The following is an 18,742-nucleotide window of genomic DNA, read 5'->3' as shown; positions in this document are numbered from 1 at the left end:
TTAAGTGGAAGACCTTACAAATTTTACGATACTAGTTGGCAAGCTTTTCCAGTGTAGGTCAGAGGTGAATGAGAGTATGACATGTCTTGGTAACATGATCTAAACTTTACTGATCATCAACTGACATTAACTCTGCAGGTAGCAGGTTGGGACTAAGGGCAAGTCACTTGACCCTTCAGAAATTTATTTCCTCTGTAGTCTACCACTAACAAAATTGTCAGCTTCTTACAATCTCCTAAAAGTATAAAGAATATTTTATTAGACTTGTAACATGTCTCAACAGCATAAAACAGAAACCAGTTATATAATCCAGTTTAGGAGTATATATTTTATACAATTTATAACCCTTTACAAATAGAAAGTAAGTATATGCTGATTTGATCTCAAGAATCTTCAGTATAAAGTTTAACAAAGTCCTTTAGATGCAATTTCTTTTGGGTTTACTGCAACACTTTTTGTTATATTGTATGTCTTGTAAATTCCAATAAGTCTATCCGAAATTTCAAACATATTATTTCGAAGGGAAATTATTATGAACTGGGCATTTTTTGTTTGTTCCTAAGGAGAAAAAAAGAATTAGGAAAATTAGGTAATACATAAATTATAAACATTCAAGCTTTACTTCCCTGAAATACTCCTTTGGCAGTAAATTCAACAAAGCGAGAATGACAAATTGGACAATCCATAAAACAATGTTTAGATTTGAAAAGAATTTGGGTATTTGGAACAATGATTGCATAGTCTTCTAGTGGAAAAAAGATCTAGGAAGCTTGGAGATTCTAGCTGTGTTTCTGCTACTAATTCACGTTATCCATTTATATTTTAGTTTTCCAAAAATGGAAGTATTTGGCTCAAATAAAAGACTTGGTTTTTTCTGATACCATGGGATATGGGGTTAGAAAATAGGGAAAAAGTTCAAAAGAAAGAAATCAAAGAATTCTATGTGTTATATTTCAGGAACCCATAAAATTTTCAGAATGAAACCTCTAAATAAATGATTACTTACATAAATATAAAATGCAACAATTGACACATTTTTGAAATCAAGGGCTGCATCAATCTCATCCATGAAGTACAGGGGAGTGGGTTTGTAGTGGTGAAGAGCAAATACTAAAGCCAATGAACTAAGCGTTTTTTCTCCTCCTGAAAGGTTGAAGATCTTCTTCCAACTTTTTTTAGGTGGTCGAACACTGAAATAATGAAGAAAAATCTCTTATTTGTCAAATTACGTGTAAAGCTGAAGTTATTAAGACTTTGTGATTTGTTTCTGGTAACTGGCTGCTTCTTTGAGAATCTCTAATTTGCTTTTCACACATCTAAACTCTTTGAAGGTTATTTTATAAAAATGTTATTGGAGGATGAATAGGAACACCTACCAAAAATTTAAGATTTAAACAGTATGCCAATAGGCAGTTTTTACTATATTCCCTTGTTTTCAATGCAATTATTGCTTTGAAATTTTAAAATTCTGATCTTAAATTGAAATGGCTCAAAAAGTAAAAGATGAAGTAAACAAATATTCTGTAAAATCAAGTATTTACTGTTTCACAGGGTTTAAGCTATCAACTGCCAATAATGTAAGCAAACTGGTATTTATCAGATAAAACAAGTTATAGATCTAACCTTCACATCCCACCCCTAAAAAACACTGTTTGGAGAATATGTAGAGATGTAACCGAAGGATCCACAACTCAGTATACAGCATAATTACAAACCTGAACATGATTCCTTCAGCAAAAGGATCCAAGCTGTCTACAAGCTCCAGTTCAGCATCGCCTCCCAAAGTAAGCATTTGGTAATTTTCCTTTAATTTATTTGTTATTATATAAAAACCTGCCATGAATTCATTAAGCCTTTGTTTCCGAAGATCTTCATACGCCTGTCTAAAATTATCTCTTTCATAAGTAATTTTGTCCAATTCTGCTACCCGTTGTAAATATAACTCTTCCTATGAAGAGAATATTATTATGAGAAAAACATCTATCCAGTTACACATTTGAGATGAGAATTAATGCTGCTAATTATATAAAATTAAAGCCCACAATTTAGGCTAAGGAATAAACAGATTTTCTGACCATTGCACATGAATAGTTCATTTGTACCTTCTTTTTATACTCTACAATGGCACCAAGGTTTGGTTTCATTTCATGACACTGGGCTTCCAAAAGTGCAATTTGATTTGTTATAGAATCTGGGTTCTTGATTGCTTCAAGATCCTCTGGAGTTAGAACTGCAATCTCTTCAACAGGATTATCTTCTATGGGATGCAATGATATTTTTGAAATCTAAAAAGTTTAATTTAATTGAGTGTTAGGAAACCACAGTGTATTTCATTGTTAAAAAAATCCCCAAATGAATATGATAAATTACCTATAAATTACAATGGTATATTCTAAGGAGTGGTGACTAATTTGTAGATCAACACTTTTTCAAAGGACTTAAAGAAAAGTTGTGGTAGTGTTCCCAAGTGTTCTTGTAACTTTCTGTTAACTCTCCATATCAGCCCTGGGGTGAAAATGTTGACTAATTCCAATCATTACTCATACTTTTCCATATATAATAACAACTTTGTATTGTTCATTATGTCACCTATAAACCTGAGAAGTGATTATATGTATCGCGGAATCACAACATACCTTAAAAACACACAAAAACCCCAACCCTTTTTCATAAAGGCTATTTTAAAGTTAAAATTAACTAATAGTAACAAGCTCACCTCTTTTTGCCAATATTTTATTTTAGAATTATGTTCACCAATGTGACCATCTATTTGTTCAAGTTTCAACTTAATACTAAGTGCATCTTTTTGAAGAGCATGTTCATTTTCTTGAATTACTTTTAATTCTTGAAGTAGGCTACGATGTTCTTTCTGGATCTCGGGTAAGGACTCCTAAAAATCAATAATAGCTGCTATAGATATGATCTTTCCAAATACAACAGGGATTTTCACATTACAAAAATGAAGCAGTTAGCAATCTCTCCCTATGCCCTTTCCATTTTAAGTGTTTTTATTCATAGAAAAGTTACAATATAGCACTCATTTTTATTGTACATATAAAAGTTAATATAGTTATAAGTTCTTTTTTTTGTTTTGTTTTTTGTCTTTTTTGCTATTTCTTGGGCCGCTCCTGCGGCATATGGAGGTTCCCAGGCTAGGGGTCTAATCGGAGCTGTGGCCGCCAGCCTACGCCAGAGCCACAGCAAGGCAGGATCCGAGCCGCATTTGCGACCTACACCACAGCTCACGGCAACGCTGGATCGTTAACCCACTGAGCAAGGGCAGGGACCGAACCCGCAACCTCATGGTTCCTAGTCGGATTCGTTAACCACTGCACCACGACGGGAACTCCTTAATATAGTTATAAGTTCTAACCTTTGAGTGCTTACTATACAAGGTACTGATGTCTATTAACTCCTAATTGCTTCAAATACTGTTCTCTCCCCCACTTACCTCTGCAGCATTTGTATTCTTTATGACTTCTGTTGCTTTGTCCTCAAGACTTTTTAGTTCTGTCTTTAAGTCATCTACTTCTTTCTCAGTATCTTTTATTTCCTTCTCTGTGCGAAAGACAGAGTCTTGTGCTTTTTTGAGATTTCTAAACAAGCAAAATGATATATTAAAATTGTGGTAGTGTGTAACGTTATTCTGCTTCTGTCATGAAGTGTCAAGAACACTTCATGACATTAATGCAACATCTTTTTCTATCATAGATTTTAAAATTGATTTGCTAAAATCCTTCAATTAGTTCTTAAATGTTTATACAAACATTTGTGGGATGTTGTATATTTTATTAAACTCAGTATAAATTAATGAATTTTTTTTTGGTCTTTTTGCCTTTTCTAGGGCCACTCCCACAGCATATGGAGGTTCCCAGGCTAGGGGTTGAATCAGAGCTGTAGCCGCCGGCCTATACCACAGCCACAGCAACGCAGGATCCGAGCTGCGTCTGCAACGTACACCACAGCTCACAGCAATGCCGGATCCTTAACCCACTGAGTGAGGCCAGGGATCGAACCCACAACCTCATGGTTCCTAGTCAGATTCGTTAACCACTGAGCCACGACGGGAACTCCGAAACTTCTTATATAAGCCTTTATATATCATCTGATCTTAGACTATGAAGCAAAGTTGTCTCACTCAATTATTTTATTTTTGTCATTTCCTTGTCTGATTGAGATTCTTAAATCTTTACACCGATGAAGCTATTACCTTCAAATAAATAAACACCTCCTGGATCAAGTCAGTGGAAACAAGTGCTTCCAAGGGCAAGGGGCAGGAGCAGGGGGATGGATATGGAAGGATGATTGGGACCACAACATTCTCTCTCTCACACACACACACCTGACTATATTTTCTCTTAATAAAGTTACAATTACTTTGCTAACTATGTTTAGGCAAAACAAAAGGCTTATTATTTATTAGCACCTTACCGCTGAACAAAAGACACAGCAATAACTGAATAACCGAAGAATCAATTTGCAGCCAAGGGTTATATTTTAAGACAAAAAATTGTCTTAAAATGTTTGGATGTTTGTTTACATCCAAACATTTTATATACAGACTTAGCTTTATTTCAGAAACACTTTTAAAAACAAGATCTAAGAATATTAAAGAAAATTGAGACAATGGAATAATCTGGATAATTAAAAATTTAAATTACAGCAATTTTGCTAAGAGAGCTCATCCTTATTCTCTTAAGACCTAGATTTATTTAAATGATCTATACCTACTCCTCTAAGCCAGAGATACAAAACTCTGACTTCCATATCCTCACAACTGAGGAGTTATAGAATCACACTTTGCTAAAGCATACCTGTTTTATCAGTTTTAACAAACTGGTCAGAATGTTTTTTATAGATGTCCACCTATTAAAATCCTATTAGGTAATAACATGTCAGATGGGCTTAATAAGTAACAGTAACAGAAACATTTAATGGACATTTAAGTATTAACCTCTTTTCCAGTGTGGATATAGGGAACAGGAAGACAGGGTAGGTATGTATACTGTACCTGTCAGCAGTCTTGATTGCTACTTGGGCTTTAGTAATAGCAGAAGCACATTCATCTAACTGCTTATTTATTTTATCAAGTTTGTCTTGTTGGGCCTTGAGTTTATGGTTATTGATTTCTACAATGATGTTGTGTAACCTTTTAACCTCAGCTTCAACTTTACCAGCTTTCTCAGCCACACTGTCATATTCTGGAAAAAAAAAAAATTCATGTTTCTAGGCTAAGGAGCATCACTTGCTAGATGTAAATCTCTTCAGTCAATATGACTTAACATGATGCATGCAAAAGAAATTTTAGACATTTAAGAAAAAGTACCTCGGAATTCCACTCCTGGCTCAGTGGATACGAATCTGACTAGTATTCAGGATTCAGGTTTGATCCCTGGCCTCGCTCAGTGGGCTAAGAATCCGGTGTTGCTGAGGCTGTGGTGTAGGTCAGCAGCTACAGCTGTGATTCGACCCCTAGCCTGGGAACCTCCATATGCTGTGGGTGCAGCCCTAAAAAGACCAAAAAAAAAGGAAAAGTACCTCAAAAACAAAAAACCCTATAACACAAAACCAAAATGCCCTGTCAATATAACACGTGGTTAAATTCTCTTGCTCAGCTGTGAACATAATCTACTTATTTCTTAACGGCTTCATGCCCAGAAGCTCCTTTCAAAAACAATTTTAGGGTGAGAACTCCTGTCATGGCTCAGTGGTTAACAAATCCAACTGGGAACCATGAGGTTGCGGGTTCGATCCCTGGCCTTGCTCAGTGGGTTAAGGATCCGGCATTGCTGTGAGGTGTGGTGTAGGCTGAAGACACAGCTCAGATCCTGTGTTGCTATGACTCTGGAGTAGGCTGGTGGCTACAGCTCCAATTAGACCCCTAGCCTGGGAATCTCCATATACCCTGGGTGCGAATCTAGAAAAGACCAAAAAAAAAGAGAAAATTATAGGGTACTTTCTTGACTATTTGTCTCAATGATTTTTTTGAAGATAGTGTTGGAATTCCCATCGTGTCTCAGTGGTAATAAACCCAATTAGTATCCATGAGAACACAGGTTTGACCTCTGGCCTCACTCAGTGGGTTAAGGATCCGGTGTTGCCATGAGCCGTGATGTAGGTCACAGAACTATACCTCTTCTTCTTCCGGAAGAAAACACCCCATTTTCTGAACATTTGGGTAACTGCTCCAACTCCACTCCAACTAGTTCTTTGGGATGAACAATCAAGTATTTGCCTTCTTTTCCTCACAAATCAAACCGTAACAGGGGTCCTTTCTTGTATTTGTTGGGGTCACTAGTTAAGAAACTGCAGGCCAGGAAAGGGTTTGTCATTATTAACAACCATTTCCTCCTCTTGCAATAAGATGCATATCTATTTATCTATGTTTAATTGAAGCCACAATGGAAACAAAAAAGCAGGGCTGCTCCAAGTGCATGATCAGAAATTTTAATGTCAAATCCAATCCTGACTGAGTCTATGAACTAATTCCCTTTTTTGCTTAAAGATTTTATTTTGGTAGAACACTCACATGTTATGTGTACACAAAAGGAAATGTTCTGGAACGAAAAATATCTAAGTTTTTAGACACAATAATTACTATCTTGAAGGGTTCTTGGGAAGATTTGGCCATAGTATTACAAAATATAAAATAAAGACCATGGGTTCCAGCTAAGACTATATTGTACTTAAAAAAAAGACTCAATCTGTGGGTGCATCCCTAAAAAGACAAAAGACAAGGAAAAAAAAAATCTATCATACTCTTAGTTTTCTGTGGAAGATTTCATCCTCTTTAAAGAAATTTAGAAGTTTTTCCCCCCTTTTATCTCCCTAATTCTGATTTGAGGTTATGTTTACAGTTAATTTGCCAATTCATTTGATGGTCTACATTTTACTTGGGAGATTTACTTTGGTCTTTTCCTGAAGGTTTTGCAAATGAGGCACAACACAGATACTCTTCTATTAAGTGTTTTTTTTTTTTTTTCAAAATTAAATTCAGTTGGAAAATTTAAAAAAAAAAAAAGAGAGAGAAAAGAGATTAAGTTCCAGAATCAGACTACCTTGGTCCTGAATTCATATACCACAACCAAATGCTATATGACCTGGGGCAGATTATATAAACTATTCTGTGCCCCAGTTTTCTCGTCTGTCATATTAAGTACTTATTTTAAAATATAGTACTTTATAGCCTTTTGAAAATGAAAAAATAAAAAAGACCATAAAAGAGTTGTTACTTTACATATGTAAGCTGCTGTTTTTTACTCTATGAACTGCTATCTTAAAGATTTCAAATATTACAAACCTGTCTTTGACCATATTTTGGGGAGAGGGGGAAGTCTGTATCCATAAACATACCTGCTTTGAAAGCATTAACATTTTCTTCCAGCAATTTCTGCTTTTTTTGGTCTGGGGCTGTAGCAAGTACATTAGCTTCGAGTTCCTTAACTTGGACACGCAAATATTCTTCTTGCTCTGATAAACGCTACAGAAATGTTTTAACATTCAAGATCAGTATTTTAACTTACCAGTAACATTTACTTTAAACATTTTTAATTTAAAAAAGGCACTTAAAATCTTTAAGAAAAAGACAAATAGGAAAAAGGGTAGAAAACATGAAAATGGGCGTTCCTGTCATGGTGCAGTGGAAACAAATCTGACTAGGAACCATGAGGTGTGGGTTTGATCCCCGGTCTTGCTCAATGGGTTAAGGATCTGGCGTTGCCATGAGCTGTGGTGCAGGTCAGCAGTTATAGCTCTGATTCGAACCCTAACCTGGGAACCTCCATATGCCCCAAGTGTGGCCCTAAAAAGCAAAAAAACAAAAAACAAAACACCCAAAGAAAACATGAAAATGGCCAAGAAAACACATGAAACATGCAAACTCATTACGAAGACAGATTATTATGACATATTTTAGAGTAGCAAACTTACAACATATTGAGGAGTACCTAGTGTTCAAAGACTTGGAAAAATTATTCACATATGCTACACATATTAAGTAATAATTATAACTTTAGGACTCTACCCTAAGGAAATAACTGGATGAGTGTATTACGGGATGCCTATAAAGATATTTTAAGCATAGTAGTGTACACAGTAACAGAAAAACTTTTACCAAATTAGGGTAAAAAAAAATATGCCAATGCAACTGTAGACAAAGCAAATTTACATTGGCTTGTCAAGAAAACCATAATTAATAAGTTAGCATGAGACTAATTAAAAATCCGCATGCATATTCAATATGTTGACTTGTATCTACCATATACATACACACACACTTAAACACTAGATAGTTACATTAAAAGTTGAATAATACACGTAAGAATTAAAGGTGATAATCTTTTGGGTATTTTATAAAATCTTTTTTTTTTTTTTGTCTTTTTGCCTTTTCTAGGGCCGCTTCCCGCGGCATACGGAGGTTCCCAGGTTAGGGGTCGAATTGGAGCTGTAGCCGCTGGCCTATACCAGAACCACAACGCGGGATCTGAGCCGCATCTGTGACCTACACCACAGCTCATGGCAACACCGGATTCTTAACCCACTGAGCAAGGCCAGGGATCGAACCCGCAACCTCATGGTCCCTAGTCGGATTTGTTAACCACTGAGCCACGACGGGAACTCAAATAAAATCTTGTTTTTTAAAGACGACTTGAGGGCATGCATTGCTTTTTTGAAATTTTGTAAACATTTCAGTTTGAAATGAGAATGAAACAAAAAAAGGGTTATTAAATAGTTAAGGGAAGACACATTTCCATGAAGTACAAATGGAAATAGAAATGGCTGTGGCTGGACATCACTGTGATAGGGCATTTATCCATTAGCACTTAGGGAAACAAAATAGGCCTTACAACTTAGAGACCTGCCCTTCTTCCTCCCCTATATTTGAAAACTGTGAGCAAATAGCAAAATGATTCTGCCAAACTGCTGTTGAATTCCAATAATTTTAGCTAAAATTGATTAGGAAAAATATACAAAAAACAAAACACCAAGTACCTGGATGCTTGCAGTAAACTTTTCTAGTGTATTCCTCATTTCTCGTTCACTATGCCTTAACTTAACTACTGTTTCTTCCAGTTGTACTTTGTGTTCCTGGATTTGCACTGCTTTTTGAGAGTCTCTCTGTAACTGTGATTCCATTTTATTTACCTAAAAAGAATACCAGTGACATAAATTTACTTACTCTAAGAGTCATTTCAGATTAATACCAAAGTCAACTTGTGAATGAAGAAAACCCAAACTTCCACTCTTAAAGACTAGAACAAAACCAGTCTAGTTTCAATTCCAAATCCTAAAGCTTAGCAGATGGTCAATTAACTTCTGCATCACAGAATCAGATGAAGAGAATTTTTTTTTTTTGGTCCTTTTTAAAGAATATAAACTATTAAAAAAAAAATCAAGAGAACTCTTTGGAAAAAGTTAGGTATCTAGGACATTCAAGTACACATTTACTTTTAAAAAATTAATTTTGGGGGGCCTTTTAGGGCCATACCTGCAGCATATAGAGGTTTCCAGTCTATGGGCTGAAATGGAGCTGCAGCTGCCGGCCTAGGCCACAGCCACAGCAACATGGGATCTGAGCTGCATCTGTAATCTACACCACAGCTCATGGCAATGCTGGATTCTTAGCCCGTGGCCAGGAATCAAACCCACATTCTCATGGATACTAGTCAGGTTCATAACCTACTGAGCCAGAACAGAAACTCCAAGTACATGTTTTTTAAGGAAGAGAAAAGTATATATATTGTTCTGAGGATGGTAATGGAACAACAGTTTTTCCTGAACATTTTGACATTTTCTTATACTTGCAGGAATATAAAATATTTAAAAATAAAATTTGGAAACATGCATCATAAGTCTTTGTTATATTTATACCTTAACGAATTATTGTGAGATAGAAAAGACAACTATGAGACTTCCCACTGTGGCACAAAGGGTTCTGCAGTGTCTTTAGAGCACTGGGATGTAGGTTTGCACCCCAGCTGGGCACAGTGGGTTAAGGATCCAGTGTTGCTGCAGTTGTAGCTTAGGTCACATCTGTGGCTTGGATCTGACCCTGGACCCATGAACTCCATATGCCATGGGGTGGCCAAAAAAGAAAAAAAAAAAAGGAAAGCAAAGAAAAAGACAACTATGTGATACAGCAGTAACTGTAAAGAAACGAATGTCAGTTGAGCGATTACATACATTATGATTCAAATGTCCTAACAGGAATAGATACATATGTTGAACATAAACTTTCTAATGAACATTTTTTTAGAACTTTGACGAGCTTTATATAAAGTCCCACAGCTTATATACTACTCCTTTATAGAAAATTCAATGTTAATTTGAGTACAGTGCATCTGAAATGGCAGAATTTTACATGTATGTTACATATAGCAAAACCTGACTATTAATTTTGTGTATGCTGGCTGACCTCTTCTTCTGAGATTTCAACAACAACTGATGAACCCATCCTTCCTTTCATAACTTTGCTTCCACCACCAGTCATTGTACCTGGGGAACAGAGGGACAAGTCAGACTTAGATGTTTTCCCAACAAGATTAAATAAACTCAGTGGCAGAGGAAAAAATAACATTACCTGACTGTTCTATGATCTGCCCCTGTAATGTTACCACTCTCCATCTTCTATCTTTTTGATATGCTACTCTTGTGGCTTGATCTAAGTTGTCAGCTACTAAGGTATCCCGTAAAGCAAAGTAAAAAGCTTGGCGAATTTTCTCATCTTTCACTTTTACTAAATCAAATAGACGAGGTGTATTTTCAGGAGTTTGAATTTGGGTCATTTTCTTTGCCCACACTGCCATCTAAAAGTAAAAATAAGTAAGTAAATAAATAGAAGAAAGAATACAGAATTTCTTTTAGGTATCATTTATAGAAGTAATATACATGTATTAACCATAAGGACATGGATACAAGATCAAAGATCTATATAATTATTACTTTACTGTTATTTTTAAATATTTAAAATTTTTATTCCCTACCAGAGATTATTAATTTTGTCTTTCATTTTTTCAAATTACGTGCAATTTATGAGTTGTACCTGTATTTAATACAGCATTAATCTGCTAAAGACATTAACTCCTTGCTCTCCTAAATGTAAGGATTCTATAGTTTTAGTATAAATATATCACATATTTTGGAGTTCCCGTCGTGGTGCAGTGGTTAACGAATCCGACTAGGAACCATGAGGTTGCGGGTTCGGTCCCTGCCCTTGCTCAGTGGGTTAATGATCCAGCGTTGCCGTGAGCTGTGGTGTAGGTCGCAGACGCGGCTCGGATCCCATGTTGCTGTGGCTCTGGCTTAGGCCGGTGGCTACAGCTCCGATTCGACCCCTAGCCTGGGAACCTCCATATGCCGCGGGAGCGGCCCAAAGAAATAGCAAAAAGACAAAAAAAAAAAAAAAAGAAATTACCAGTCACTCTAACTTTAGAATCTATATTCCTTTAGGGTAAGGAGTGCAAAAATTTTGCACAACCATATAATCCCAGAGTCTCGTATAATCCTCAAAACCTATCAGGTGTTTGCTTAAAAAAGCTAAGATTCAGAAACAAAACCAAGAGCTCCCGTTGTGGCTCAGCAGGTTATGAACCAACTAGTATCCATAAGGATGTGGGTTTGACCCCTGGCCTCGTTCAGTTAAGTTAAGGATTCAGCATTGCTATGAGCTGTGGCATAGGCTGGCAGCTGCAGATCCTATTTGACCCCTAGTCCGGGAACTTCCATGTCACAGGTGCAGCCCTAAAAAAAGAAAAGAAAAAAACCAACACAGAAACCCAACCCAACCCAAGGAGTTCCCATTGTGGCTCAGAGGGTTAAGAACCTGACTATTATCCATGAAGATGCAGTTCCGATCCCTGGCCTCACTCAGTGGGTTAAAGATATGGCATTGCCTCGATTTGCAATATAGGTCATAGACACAGGTCAGATCTCGCATTGCTGTGGTGTAGGCCAGCAGTTGCAGCAGCTCCGATTCGACCTCTAGCCTGGGAACTTCCACATGCCAAAGATGCAGCCCTTTAAAAAAAAAAAAAAAAAACACAACAAAAAAACCTCACAAGCACACAAACCTCCCCCCTCCACCAACCATAACCAAAACATTTGACACTTTCATTCATTTTTTTGCCTTCTCTTAGGGCGGAATGTGCAGCATATGAAAGCTCCTGGCTAGGGGTCGAATGGGAGCTGTAGCTACTGGCCTACGCCACAGCCACATCAATGTAGGATCCGAGTCACGTCTTTTAATCTCACCACAGCTCATGGCAATGCTAGATCCTTAATCCACTGAGTGAGGCCAGGGATCTAACCCACATCCTCATTGTTGCTAGTCAGGTTCGTCACTGCTAAGGCGCAATGGGGCTTCCCACTTGGCACTTTAAATTCTGGGTAGATTATAAATACCCACCTTATCCAAACCTATAAAGGTTGCAACTCCAATATTTTGTCTTTTTAGGAAGTTTACACATTCTTGGGCTGTATCAATAGAATCAACAACAATGTAGTCTAATGCATGACAACAGGATGAAATGGCAACATCATATTTTTCATCAATTGCTCCTAAGTCCCCCTAATAAGAGAAAGGGAAGGAAAAGGGAAAAAAAAAAAAAGCACAATCAGCAAGGTATTAAGCATAGGATCATTTTATTACTATTCATATAGTTTTCAGGTTGCATTTAATTAAAGAACTATACCTACATATGGTTTTACAAAGAACAAAATGAGTATATAACAACAAACTTAAGTGTTCCTCACATTCTACCTTCCCCTTCGGCAGAGTCAATCATTACTAGAATTTTTAATTTACCTTTTAAAGAAGTTTATGGGAGTTCCCTTTGTGGCTCAGCAGGTTAAGAACCCAACACAGTGTCTGTGATGACGTAGATTTGATCCCTGCCTCAATCAGTGGGTTAAGGATCCAGTTTTGCAAGCTGCAGCATAGGTTGCAGATGTAACTTGGAGCTGGTGTTGCCAGGGCTGTGGTGTAGGCTTACAGCTGCAGCTCTGATTTGACCCCATGGCCAGGAATTTCCCTATGCCACGTGTGGGTATAAAATGGAAAAAGAAAAAAAAAAAGTTTATGGATATAGAGTTTGAATATTTAATGAGCATAAAATGAGAGAACTGTTTTTGTTGTATGTAACTGAAAATGTACCATGTGAAGACGTGAAACCTAAAAAGAACTATAAGCAAGGAGTTTCTGCTGTGCTGCAGTGGGTTAAGGATCTGGCGTTGCCACAGTTCTGGCTTGGATTTTTTCTTTTTTTTTGTCTTTTTGCCTTTTCTAGGGCTGCTCCTGCGGCATATGGAGGTTCCCAGGCTAGGGGTCCAATTGGAGCTGTAGCCACCGGCCTACACCAGAGCCGCAGCAACGCGGGATCTGAGCTGAATCTGCAACCTACACCACAGCTCATGGCAACACTGGATTCTTAACCCACTGAGCAAGGCCAGGGATCGAACCAGCAACCTCAAGGTTCCTAGTCGGATTCATTAATCACTGAGCCACGAGGGGAACTCCAGTTCTGGCTTGGATTTGATCCCTAGCCTGGGAACTTCCATATGCTGCAGGTGCAGCTGAGGGGGGAAAAATACTATAAAGCAAAATAACTTCAGAATAAGAACAAATTATTGAAAGTCATCTAAGATTATGTCTATTAATAAATCAGCTATCAAGGAGCATTAACCAATTAGCTTCATTTTTGCCTTGAGAGCAAATGAATAGGATCAAATTGTATTATCTTCAAAAAGTAAAGTGGAAGTCACCTGACATGCAGATCTGAAAGCAACTATGCTGGGTAATTTTCATTTGCCCTTTTGAATCTCTCTATTCTGCTTCCTTCTCTGGGAGGCTGACTCAGAGACTGCATCAATTGGCTCCTCTGTCTCTCTAGCTTTAGACAATGTGAGGCACCAGCTAGAAATGGCAGGGTAGATGAATGGTGTTGAAATATTTATCTCCCCCATTTCCTCCCAGCAACCCTCCAGCCAGGGCCATAGCTCCCTTCCTACTTCAGGATTATGAATTCAGGCTTTAGGTCCTATCACCCTTGATTTCCCTAAACTCTAGCCACAACCTTCAGTAAAATGATATAAAATCCAGAATTTATCAAAATTTTTTTTCAAAAAAAAGGAAAAAAGTAGTTTTGTGAAGTTTGTCACTAGAATCAGGTCATTTTCTTAAAATGACCATAATTATCCAAAACTAAAAATACTAGTTCAATTTTCTTTTATTTAACTATTAATATTCTTCATCTTTCCTTTATCAAATAACAACAGTAAATTGAAAAGAGAAAAAAGTAATAGAGTTGAATCCAAGCGAAATCATCCATGAGCATAAAATAGTTTTACTTCAAAGCTGTATTTCCAACCTAGGTACATTTATAACTCATTTCACCTTATTTTAGCCTTTATCCATCCTCACCTGCATGAAATAGTTTCTCCATGGATGAGATAATTTTGCATAATATTCAGACTGATGACTTATTTTAAGATAAGCTATTGTGTCTCTTACTACAAAATCAATATATATTGTTATACATTTAATAACCATGAACAAGACGAAAAAACTATTTTTAACATGAAGAATCCATTCCACAACGGTTTATTTCATGATTGAGTAGAAAAGCAAAATGCTTAAAAGTGAATGTCTTTTATTTATTCTTTTTTTTTTTTTTTTTTGTCATTTAGGGCTGCACCCAAGGCATATGGAGGTTCCCAGGCTAGGGGTCCAATTCAACTGTAGCCATGGGCCTGTGTCAGAGCCACAGCAATGTGGGATCTAAGCCACGTCTACAGCCTATACCATCGCTCATGGTAATGCTGGATTCTTAACCCACACTGAGTGAGGCCAGGGATCAAACCCACGTCCTCATGGATGCTAGTCGGGTTTGCTAACTGCTGAGTCACGATGGGAACTCCTAAAAGTAAATGTTATTTTGCATAAAGAGACTCAATGTGCAGCTCAAGTAAAGTAAGAAAATTATTTACAATGTCTTTGAGAAAGACGTATAGTTATTTACACATAAATTTACTTTACCAATCTTCCATATATTCCTGGAATCCTGCCAGTTTTTTTTTCTTGAATTATTGCATCAAGGACTTTCCCCCTACTTCGATTCATTGCTAAGGAACTCTTTGCTTCTTCAACTTTTTGGAAAAGATCACGAACCAAACTTTTGAAATTAATTTCTTCCTGTGTAAGTTTCTGAAGTTCTTTCTCTTTCTAAACATGAAAAATAAAGAAAATGAATCCCAGAAGCATACACCCTATCATAGCATACAATTAGTTGTAATATTTAAAGAAAAAAAAAAAAAGGAAAGACCAGTAACATTTGAAACAGAACTGAGCTGTCATATTTTAACTGCTGGTTTGATTTTGAAAAATATGGAGGGGTTTTCTCTTTTAAAAGAGGCATAAATTATCTAGGCCAATAATAAGGAATACAAACATGGCGTTATTCTAAGAGTTGTGCACTGACTGACAGAGCAAATAGAAGAGGGGTTGTGGACATCCCAGTTTGGCACCACATAGTTATGCATAAGTGTGTCCTAATTCTTATATTCTTACACTAATTAAAGATCTCAATATAAAATTCTAGATAAGGGTGACGGCAAAGCTATGATTATACTGAACTTTGCTTTCTATATAAATGGAAACTTATTATACAACATGTATTATTACATCTAATTAAATAAAGTAAAACAAATGAAGGAAAGCATGATAAATGAATAGTACTACTGCTAAACAAAAACGTCAGGCTACCAACAAGAAAGGAATCACACACATGAGCACAAAAATCTTAACTCTGTTTCTCAATCCTCAAGTTAGAGCAGCCATTTTTCTGATACTCACCTTCATCTCCTGGCTTTAAATTATTACCTCTATTAACAGTCATATCGGTTTAAAGTAAAAGCTCAAGTTATAGATAAAATTTATCTAAAAATAAACAAATCACCAGGAAGATAGAAGTGGTCAGTGGACATGACATTTAAATACACATTTAAATTCTACATGATCATTAAGTTCTCTGATGACCAAGTGGTATGCATTTACTAAAATGAAAAAGACTTTCAGTATCATTTCTCTTCAATCAGCATTGCCATCTATTGCCATCTTGCCTAATGATGCTTTGGGGGTTAAAGTTATGAAATTTCTTAGATGCCTAAATCACTCAAGGTTATGAGGGGCATCAATGAGTTAAGCTAAATGTCTTGATGAGTTTAACAACTTGCACTGCCAACAAAGAGACTACATCCATAAATTCAAAACCAGTAAAAATACACTAAGGTAGATGATTTATATATTTCTTCATACAGACATACAACTGATTTGTGTTTTTCCTTTACTCCTGAATATGCTGTTTACACTTAGATTTAGGAAAACACAAACTTACTCTTGTTTAAATTATTTCCATAGGAAATAACGGTGGTGGCAGTGTTGCTATTTGCCACTTCAGGGGAGAATAGTTTCTTGATAGTTTCAATTCATACCAGATGGAACATAAAAATTCCCCATTCTTTTGGGAAAGATTACAATGAATTAAAAAAAAAAATCTGTTAACAGTCACTTTAGATGCTGAGATTAAAAAATTTATGTACATAAATATATACAAAAATAAACAAAACTAGGGCTGATAAACAGAGTTCAGATGAAATACAGAAGTAAAATTTACCTCTTTCAGTTCACGTTCGGTTTGAGGGAGTTTTGTCTCTATATCTCCAATTGCAGCTTTCCTTTCTTTGAGAGTCTCAGAAGCTGCCATAAGAGCATCCTTGGCTTTACTTAATTGAGATACTGCAGTGTTATAACGACTAAGATAGATATCAAGTTCTGATTGGGCTACATCCATCTTTGAACGTGCTTCATTTACTGATTTGCTGAATCCCATAAGTTCTTTCTCTTGACTCTGAAAATAATAGATCTCATTAAATCTGAAATAAATATTTCAAGCCTAAAGTGAAAGGTAAACAATATGTTTTAAATTTAACTTAATAGGATTCTACAAGCACAATATATAGAAGTCAATCTCATGAGTGGAATGGACGAACAGTATTTTCCTAGTTGCAAATGTTCATTGTAAAAGTCTTTTCCCAATTGATTCCCCAACAAGAGCTTAATGAGGTAAATATTAGCATATTCAATGTAGAGGTTAAAATGACCCCCCCCAAAAAAAAAAGCTGTTGAAAGAATAAAAATTTGGATATAAATTCTAGATTCCATGGTCTTCCCATATTACCTCACTTGAAACAGTAAGGTATAAGGACCACTCAGCAGAAATATTCCTCAAGTATATTTATGTTGGAAAACTTTTTGTTTTAGAGGTAAGGCAAAGCAATCCCCAACACAAGTCATAATTTAAGTAATAGAAATTTTGGGCTACTGTAATTGACTATGTGGAAAGCATCTGTTTATTATAGTAATGGCATTAGAACCAGGAATATAAGGTTATATAAGATCATCGGTTTAAATATTTGATGTTAAAAATCATGAACACACTGCTCCAGGCTACTTTCTACCCACTATTCTGAATGTTTTGTATGTATTAATTCCATAAAACAATCATTATGTCCATTTTGAGGAAGCTCAGGTCAGAATTTAAATAACTTGCTCAAAGTTCAATAGTTACTGATAAATGTCAGAGCCTCTGCTTTTAGCTACTACATATGCTGAGGAATATAAAGACACCTGGATATAAGTCCTGGCTTTGTCATTAAGACAGAATGCCAAGGCACACAGAGTACTTAATATACATTAGGTGAGCAAATGTGAAAATCTATCTCTATAAAGTATTCCATCAGGAAAGCTACTGTATTATCCTCTGTCAGTTTATCACATGGGCACTCTACTTTATATAAATATAGAGTTTTGTAATGTGATATTAGGACATGTCTGTATTTCAAAAGAGAATGAATTTAGTCTGTTAAAAAAAATCCAAATGAGGTATCGTTAACATAAAAAGGTCTTATGTAACTGACTTAAGTAATAATAGTCAATTTAACTCAATCACTGTTATCTATTAAAATATCTTAATATGCTCAGTGTTGCCAAAAAGGCTATGGTAAATACAGAGTTAAACTTTATGCCTATACTTTTGTTGGGAAGGTAAGACAAATCAAGGCGACCACCTCACACTCTTGTTTTAACCAAGTGACAATATAATAGCTACCATTTATCAACTCCTTTTTCTAATTTTTTTTTTTTTTTAAGGGCCGTACCCACAGCACATGGGAGTTTCCCAGGCTAGGCGTGGAATCAGAGCTGTAGCTGCTGGCCTATGCCATAGCTACAGCAAAACCAGATCAGAGCCACAACTGTGACCTACACCACAGCTCACAGCAATGCTGGATCCTTAACCCCCTGAGTGAGGCCAGGGATTGAACCTGTATCCTCATGAATGTTAGATTTGTTTCTGCTGAGCCACAATTGGAACTCCCTATCAACTCCTTAATTTCTAGGCACTTTATGTGAGTATACATACATTTTATTTTCATAAAGATTCTCAAGATGGGTAATATTTTCTTCTCTACTTTGAGGATGATAACTTAGAGACATAAAAACCTGCACAAGCCCTCTCTCTCTCTTCACTCCCACCCCCCAGAGCCTGCCTGTGTTTTCTCCACACTTATCTTCTCTTTCTTCTCTCTTTAACACTTATTTCACTTTAAAAAAAAAAAAAATAGGAGTTCCCACCATGGCACAGTGGAAATGAATCCGACTAGGAACTAGGTTCGATCCCTGGCCTCACTC

General features: G+C 36.4%; 1 protein-coding gene across 6 annotated transcripts in view; it reads right to left on the bottom strand.

Annotated features, from left to right (window-relative positions):
• Positions 1-236: 236 nt before the first annotated feature.
• SMC4 (structural maintenance of chromosomes 4) overlaps positions 237-18,742 on the bottom strand; it is a 39,545-nt gene continuing 21,039 nt past the window's right edge. For 5 of the 6 annotated variants that reach the window (XM_047785680.1, XM_047785681.1, XM_047785683.1 and 2 more), the window contains 14 exons: positions 16,668-16,901; positions 15,032-15,217; positions 12,404-12,565; positions 10,580-10,805; positions 10,415-10,494; positions 8,992-9,144; positions 7,354-7,480; positions 5,012-5,201; positions 3,452-3,596; positions 2,717-2,890; positions 2,103-2,285; positions 1,716-1,948; positions 1,007-1,190; positions 237-558 (listed from right to left, as the gene is read on the bottom strand). In XM_047785680.1, coding sequence (XP_047641636.1) covers positions 406-558; positions 1,007-1,190; positions 1,716-1,948; positions 2,103-2,285; positions 2,717-2,890; positions 3,452-3,596; positions 5,012-5,201; positions 7,354-7,480; positions 8,992-9,144; positions 10,415-10,494; positions 10,580-10,805; positions 12,404-12,565; positions 15,032-15,217; positions 16,668-16,901 — 2,430 coding nt within the window. In that variant the 3' untranslated portion in view covers positions 237-405. The remainder of the gene's footprint in view (positions 559-1,006; positions 1,191-1,715; positions 1,949-2,102; positions 2,286-2,716; positions 2,891-3,451; positions 3,597-5,011; positions 5,202-7,353; positions 7,481-8,991; positions 9,145-10,414; positions 10,495-10,579; positions 10,806-12,403; positions 12,566-15,031; positions 15,218-16,667; positions 16,902-18,742) is intronic. The other variant, XM_047785684.1, reaches the window with a different exon arrangement.

This window comes from Phacochoerus africanus, chromosome 1 (genome assembly GCF_016906955.1).
Source record: "Phacochoerus africanus isolate WHEZ1 chromosome 1, ROS_Pafr_v1, whole genome shotgun sequence".
Taxonomy (NCBI): Eukaryota; Metazoa; Chordata; class Mammalia; order Artiodactyla; family Suidae; genus Phacochoerus; species Phacochoerus africanus.
This window is presented reverse-complemented; position numbering and strand designations above follow the sequence as displayed.